Source organism: Benincasa hispida, chromosome 4, assembly GCF_009727055.1.
Source record: "Benincasa hispida cultivar B227 chromosome 4, ASM972705v1, whole genome shotgun sequence".
NCBI lineage: Eukaryota > Viridiplantae > Streptophyta > Magnoliopsida > Cucurbitales > Cucurbitaceae > Benincasa > Benincasa hispida.
This window is the reverse complement of record NC_052352.1, coordinates 36,460,570-36,468,243: the sequence shown is the minus strand read 5'-3', so window position 1 is coordinate 36,468,243 and position 7,674 is coordinate 36,460,570. Positions and strand designations below refer to the sequence as shown.

The following is a 7,674-nucleotide window of genomic DNA, read 5'->3' as shown; positions in this document are numbered from 1 at the left end:
TTTTTAGTTTTAAAATTTTGACTTGATTTTTTAAAATATTGATAAAAGATAGATAACAAAAGAAGAAATTTAAACGTCGAAGTAATGTCTATAAGCTAAATTTTCAAAAACAAAAAGTAAAGATCGGAATAGTTATCAAACGAGACCTTATATTAGCATTATTTTGATAACTAATTATTTTGATGGTTGAAAAAGAACACGAGGATGAATGGAAAGGGGCAAGAGATTGAAATTGATGAGCAGATTACTCATTCTTTCAAGGAACATTTGTCGCTCACTAAAGGCTAGAGCCAACTTTCCGATCATAGGTGGACGACCATTATACTAAACTAGAAAGCACAAGCATGATAAACAAGATAGTCCCAATGAAGAAATGGTTTAAAAATTTAGGAAACATAGACAAGGTCCTCCAAGCAAACCATAACTAGAATAACATGATAGAAAGTTCCTTGCAGCACAAGTTTCCAAACCTAGATCCAATTGAGCTTTCTAAGGTTCTGTGAGTTGTAAACACATACTTTAAAAAGAACACATCATCTAGAGCATCTCTTTATAATCAGTTCCCCCTAACACAAATGCATAGGGAGAGAATGTCTCAACCTGCTCATATCTAAATGGGATCGTCACGCGGCGGTTACTTCAGCCATTTCCTGATCGACTGTAGTTGGCGTCACGGGGTAGTAGTTGTAATGTAGTTCTCCTACATCATCCCCAGATAGCTTTTTCCATCCATTTGGTCCCACGTAATAAACTGATCGATGGGACATTCAAAACAGAGTCAGAGAATTTGCACAAGCACGCAAATAAGTATTACAAACAGGAGATATATTGACAGAGGGATACCGCTAGCAACTCCACCACTGGCTCCATCTCGGAATGTTGCATGATAAATAGCTCGTCTAGCCAGTTCAGCAGCCTCTTCAACAGACAAGTCATACCGATATCTGCTTTGTAATGTCATCAATCAATACACATAAATTAAAGTAGATGGAAAGATGGGCAATTGTTTCAAAATGAGAGGCAAAACGGTAAGAAGAAAGAATATTGAAGAAATGTCTATGCCGACTTTGTGGGGTAAGGCAAAGTGGTCAATTAGAATGACACAGATGGGAAGAATTATGCAGTTCAAGACTTAATTCTAATTGGTGGCTTAGTGATGAGTTTCTTTTTACATGGTGGTATTGCAGATACGAAGTGACAAATTCCTTCGCTATTTAGTTTAGTGGAGGAGAAATAAAGTAATGTATGAGAGTGATTTTGAAGATGACATGACAAAATTGATTTTAATAATTTCAAAATCATTCCCAAACAAGCCCTTACACTATCTACCTTGGTGCAACTATCACTATATCAATTAACATTTCCTGCCTTGTAAAACAAAATATTTCTTACCAAATGTCAGCTGTTCGATTACAAATTTAATTTAATGTCCTAGTTAGGTGGCCACCATGGAGTTCTTTGTCCTCTCTTTTACTTTTGTTTATAAGCTCCAATGTAAGACCATGCCAAATCATCGATGTTCACAAAACACCATTTGTTTATTATATGATAAGAAGGACCTGAGAAAATTACTGTATTGAGAAATATTGAAGACAGTCTGATAACGGAGAATCACACTTACCCATTATCCAAGACACCGTACGCATAAGGTGAACCAGATCCAACAGAAAATCTTGTTCCTTTCAGCCTCCCGCCCTCACTGTCTACGTAATATAGACCGGGACCCTAACACGCCAAAGAAGAAGGTAAGTTATGGATCAAAATAAAAATAAGAAAGTGAAAATAAATGACTGTCATTAGTTAAAGTAAGAAAATAAAAATGTTATTACTGTTTCATCCCATCCAGCAATCATAGTCCCGACAGAGAGACCCATTCCACGATAGGAGTACAGAATGTTGGCCAGTAATTTTGATGCTCCTGCAACTGAAATCCGGCGCTTATTTGCTAATTCGTGTCGGCGGCACTAAATCATGTTAAACACTATGATCAGCTAACCACGAGAAAAAATCCAAAAGATCAATAATGGCAAGGAACAATTAATTAAATAGAGAAGGATAAATATCAGATGGTCATTTGCAAGTTGAGTAATTGAAACAGGAAAAATCACAATAATAATAGTACAAGGTAACTCGTTCTTGATAAAACTGATAACTTTAAAAGTAATTATACGTTGGCCAATTACCTTGACACCAAGGTTTCTATGCCAAAACTGACAATCTGCAGCACCTCCAGCCATTGTGCCAAGCATGTAAGGATTGATTTCAATAATTTTCTTCACGGATTGTGATGCTGAAAATTAAAAACAAAAATTTGGTTCCAAATGAAGAAAGGTACTCAGATAACAACATAATAAATTAAAATACAATGGAGAATAGGGGGAGGGAGGACAACAGGCATAAAAGCTAAACAGGAAAATGCAAGTAAAATGCATCATGTTGCACAGAGCATTCTATCTATAGGGTAGGGTCACAGACTTCTAATTGCTAAAAGGGATAGAGAAACTTAAAATAGTACTTTGTAGTTCATGATATCCAAACCAAACCACATCTAAAAACTAAATCTGAAATTTGCTTGAAGAACACATGTAATAAGGTTTACATATATAGCCTCCCATGCTGGCACGGGAATCAGCAGCAACCATGACTCCTTCCTTAAAAATGAAAGCCAGCGTAGTTGTTCCTTTTGCTGGTTTTACCATTTGAATGGCATCTTTCTGAAAGCCATCAAACTGAAATACGGAGGATATCAAAGTCAGAAAACGCAATTCTACATAGAATTATGCACCCCAGAAAGCAGTATGAGAAATGATTTACAAATTACGTCACTGGAATTAGGGATCTCAAAGGATGGAGCAGCTGCAAACCCTTCCAGAGCCTCCATTTTTGGCCCAAACAGCGGGGCGGTTGTTTGAAGACCACTGGTATCGAGCTTCATATTCCAAATCCTGCTAATGATCAAATATCAAGCTTAAATACAGGGTTCGTCTTACAAAGAAGTTATCCATATTCCATACACCAAGACAAAAGTTAGAGAAAACAAAAAAATCCCGAGAAACACCCCCAGCAGTGCCGATGACTGAGCAAGTTCTACTTCACTGAATATACGCTCTATACAAAGCTCCTCGACCATCAAAAATAGAATCATATGATCGAAATCTAAGTACCCCTCCTAAATTTTTATCAGAAATCAAAACAGATCCGTGTATTCATCAAAATGCAAGCAATTTTCAACTAAGAAAACAGGCGGATACCAAAACCCTAATGAAAGACAAAGATTCCAATCTGCAATGTATAGTGAATCCGCAAATGAATTCGAAGAACAAAAAGAAGCGAAATCTAAATACTTCAACTTTACCTTGAATTAGAATCTAGAGCAATAAGAGAACAGAAAGGCGAACTGGAACCAAAGAAAGAAACACAAGGACGAAGGAAATGATCGAACTAGAGGAAAAAAATGCCGGTTAATATGGATGTTTACAGGAAAGTTGAAGGCAAGTTTCTTGTCCTCCAGGAAACCAACGGGCATAATGGGCCTGGGCCACATTTTGATTTGTCAGCTAACTTTGTTTGTGGTATGTATTGGGCCTTAGGGCCTGCTGGCCCAAGTTTGGTTTAGCCCAACCTCGATTACGAAATGGGATTGAGGCATATCAATTTTTTAAAAAAATAAATAAATAACCAAAAAGGTAAAAATAGAATCCTTTGATATTTTAATTGATGTCAAAGTTGTATACAGTAGGTAGGAAATCTTAATGCACTAATGATTTTGGCTAGAGCCAAAAGTCGTGAACAAATTCTCAATCGATGGTGCATTAAAATTCTCAGTGGTGGAGTCAGGAATTCTATATAGGGGGCACTATATGTACTAATCTAATAAAAAAAATCTATAAATTAATGTAAACAAAAGTGTTCATAACTTCATAAATTAACTAATTTAATACATTACAATTGTCACCTACGAGTTTTCATGTTTTGGAAATGATCCATGATAACTTCACTATCTAACTTATCAAATAAATCATTTTCAATATAGATTATAAGATAGTCTGTTAGAGAAGAAATTAGAAATGGAAAAGGTAAAGCAAAGGTGGAAGAAGAAGGAGGTGACTCACCAATTTGTTAAGAATTTGTTTTACCAGTCACCAATCAAGTAGTGCCACATGTATTATTCTTATTCTTTTGTATTATTACTATTGTAACAAACTAGGGCAAACTTGTATAAAGGAAATAGGGTTGTAGCATTAATGAAATCATTGGAAATACAATACAAAAAGAGGAAAGGGGAAGTCCAAAGGACATTGAAAATTCCCAGCCAATTTTCATCTTCAACTTGGTATCAGAGCCAAAAATGGCTGACACCGCGTTCACCGGAAACAACTCCTCCATCGGACCTGTCAAGTTTACCACACCACTTCTCAACCACTCTTGAATCAACTCACCACCATGAAACTCGAACGAGGGAACTTCATGCTGTGGAAGACCCTTGCATCGCCGATCCTCCGAAGCTACAAGCTCGAAGGTCACCTCTCAGATCAGATACCCTGCCCACCGATGTTCATCCCAACCATCTCTGAAGCAACATCAAGTTTTCAAGCGGTAAGCGATGACAGAGTAAGTTCATCAGAGGAACGATCACTCAACCTGAAATATGAAGCTTGGCTTACAGTCGACCAACTCTTGCTGGGATGGCGTTACAACTCGATGGCACCAGATGTGGTGGTCCAACTCATGGGATATGAAAATGCCAAGGAACTGTGGCAAGATATTCAGGAACTTTCGGAGTTTAATCACGAGCTGAAGAAGATTACTTAAGACAGCTATTCCAACAGACAAGAAAATGAGGCCAAAAAACGAGTGAGTACCTCAAATTGATGAAGTTGTACTCCGACAATCTTGCACAAGCAGGCAGCCTTGTGTCGACAAAAGCCCTCATCTCACAAGTTCTTCTTGGTCTAGATGAATAATACAACCCTGTTGTTGTAGCCATCCAATGTAAACCAGGTATTTTGTGGTTAGATATGCAGTCTGAAGCTATCTTATGAAAAACAACTGGAGTATTAAAATTCTATCAAAATACATAGTTCTTTTGCACAACAACCTTCTGCAATGTAACATTCAACAGGAATCCAAATGATGGTAAGTCGCACTTCAATCCTTCATACAATGGAAGTCGACAACAGGGGAACAACTCCAAAGGTAATAACTGTTGGGGTTAATGCCCTAAAATCTCGTGTCCTGTAGTTTGTAAACAGTATGTATGAACGCTTGTGTTGTTAATATTTAATATTTACTTCACATCTTGTATTTTGCTCATTTACTTGTTTTATTTGTTTTACCACAAACTAATAAACATAAAATCCCTGGTTATATGTATGTGACTCAAGCATGTATGTGGTGACATACAAGTGGATCATGTATTGAGTGATAACCAAAATGGTCTGTAGTATATGGATATAGGAGGGAAACCTTATTCTGGTAACGCTACGGATGCGGCCCGCTTTGTGGAATGGTCACAAGTGTTGTGACTTGTCACAGATGGTCTAATCTTGATCATTCGTGTTGGGGACATGCGAGCGGGGGCGTCCTAAAGAGTTTGTATAAGACCTGACCACGAAGTGTTAACGTCTCACTATATAACACCGTTCATGACAGAGACTTCACTTCACTAGGATGACCATAGGTAACATGATCTCAATCCTGAGTGAGTTAGGAACTTCTACCATTGAAGAAGGTCCTTTGATTTGTATGGGTGCGAGTGGCCTGGTCGTCGATTCAAACCTACCATTTTGGGGATTCGTCTGATTTGGGAGCTGGGAACTCAATTACACAAGATGGAATTCACTCATTCCCGAGGCAGAGGTAAGTAGATAGATGGCTCCCTTAAGGGCTGATTCTGGGGCTTGAATGATGTGGCGCCACACATCTTTTCTTGGCCCGAGAGGTGTTCACACATAGTTGGACTATATTGTATTGTTCATTAGAGGAATCAGTGGTACTTAAGGAGTGAGATGTAACTACAGGGGCATAACGGTAATTTGGCCCAGCTGTACTTACGAGCATCTGTGAAGGGTCATCGTATTCATGATTGGTTATATCCGATGGATACAGAAATATATCTATGATAAGAAGAGTTCAATTGTTGGTCTTTAGTGGACAAGGAGGTGGTCGTGGTCGAGGAAGAAGTTGCAACAACAACTCAAACAGACCAACATGTCAAATGTGTGGGAAGTACGGTCACTTAGCCTTGGTATGTTATCATCGTTTTGACAAAGAATACTCACAAAGTACTAGATAAGGCAGAGGAAACCAAGGGTTAGTCGACCCCAACAATAATACTACTGCCCTGTTCACGTCAACTCAGCCCTCCAACCCCTTCATGGCCACATCAGAGACAGTAACAGATCCTAATTAGTACATTGACAGTGGGGCTACCAACCATGTCACTCCAGACTACAACAACATCAATAATCCAACTGAATATGGAGGTAATGAACTGGTCACTGTAGGTAATGGCGAACAATTACACATATCTCACACTGGTCAATCTTGCTTGTCTGATGGAAGGAATGAATTTATCTTGAATGATGTCCTATGTGTGCCTAACATAGCAAAGAATCTGATTAGTATATCAAAGTTGACCCATGATAATGCTGTGATTGTTGAATTTCACACTGACTGTTGTGTCATTAAGGACAAGAATACGGGCAAAACATTGCTGAAAGGGGAGCTTAACAGAGGGTTATACAGACTTCAAGGGGCTGAAGTGATACAAGAAACTACAGAGGGTCGAGGATCTGCTCTGTACAAAAATAACAAGTCAACTGCCTTAATTCTATCAGGAGTTAGGATCAATGAAGTTGAATCAAGAGTTGTTTGGCATAGGAGACTAGGACATCCATCAGTAAAAACTTTAGATTATGTGATTAGAGAATGTAAACTGTCAGTTAAATCAAATGAAGGAAATAAATTTTGTCATTCATGTCAATTGAGAAAGTTATCTATCTTACCATTCCCTAACTCTCAATCTCGTGATTCTAACACGTTTGAATTAATACATACTGATGTATGGGGGCCTGTTCCTATTGGATCTACTGATGGATGCAGATATTACATATCATTCTTATATGATCACAACAAATATGTATGGCTATACCCTCTGAAACAGAAAAGTGAAACATTGGCAGCATTCCAACACTTCATACAACTAATACAAACCCAATTCAACTCTGGAATAAAGAAACTACAATCAGATAATGGGAGAGAATATGACAAAATACACCATCTCTGTGAGTCCAAAGGCATTTTAGTCTGAAAGTCCTGTCCTTATACCTCAGCACAAAATGGCAGGGCCAAGCGCAAGCATCGACATATCATAGAAACAAGGCTTACGCTTCTTGCACAGGCATCCATGCTTTTGGTGGGAGGTGTTCTCCACTGCTGCATATCTCATTAATGGCATGCCTACCAAAATTTTGCAAGGTAAATCACCCGCTACCATATTTTTTGGTTCTAACCTTGATTTTCTTAATCTTAGGACATTCGGGTGTGCCTGCTACCCATACCTACGGCCTTATCACAGCAAAAAATTCCAATTAAACTCGGAGAAATGTGTGTATATTAGTCCCAGCTCGCATCACAAAGGGTACAGATGCCTCAGTCCATCAGGCCGGATTT

The 7,674-nt window shown here is 38.3% G+C and overlaps 1 protein-coding gene across 2 annotated transcripts; it reads right to left on the bottom strand.

The window, feature by feature from the left end:
- Positions 1 to 357: 357 nt before the first annotated feature.
- LOC120074930 (proteasome subunit beta type-5) lies at positions 358 to 3,504 on the bottom strand. Of its 2 annotated transcripts, XM_039028033.1 has the most exons (8): positions 3,356 to 3,504; positions 2,822 to 2,945; positions 2,600 to 2,729; positions 2,184 to 2,290; positions 1,830 to 1,964; positions 1,622 to 1,725; positions 844 to 944; positions 358 to 751 (listed from the first exon to the last, which is right to left on the bottom strand). In XM_039028033.1, exons 2-8 carry the CDS (start codon positions 2,933 to 2,935, stop codon positions 624 to 626), a joined length of 819 nt encoding a protein of 272 aa, XP_038883961.1. In that variant the 5' UTR covers positions 2,936 to 2,945; positions 3,356 to 3,504; the 3' UTR covers positions 358 to 623. The 2 variants fall into 2 exon arrangements, with proteins under 2 accessions (XP_038883961.1, XP_038883962.1); XM_039028034.1 differs by lacking the exon at positions 3,356 to 3,504 and having other exon boundaries at positions 2,815 to 2,934.
- Between the last annotated feature and the right edge of the window lie 4,170 nt (positions 3,505 to 7,674).

Excerpts from the sequence above, each read along its gene's own strand:
- LOC120074930 (XM_039028033.1), bottom strand. The coding sequence starts at position 2,935 with ATGAAGCTCGATACCAGTGGTCTTCAAACAACCGCCCCGCTGTTTGGG. Across the intron at positions 2,730-2,821 it reads AGATCCCTAATTCCAGTGAC|TTTGATGGCTTTCAGAAAGA; the intron begins GTAATTTGTAAA and ends TCCGTATTTCAG. Across the intron at positions 945-1,621 it reads TACGGTGTCTTGGATAATGG|ATATCGGTATGACTTGTCTG; the intron begins GTAAGTGTGATT and ends ATTACAAAGCAG.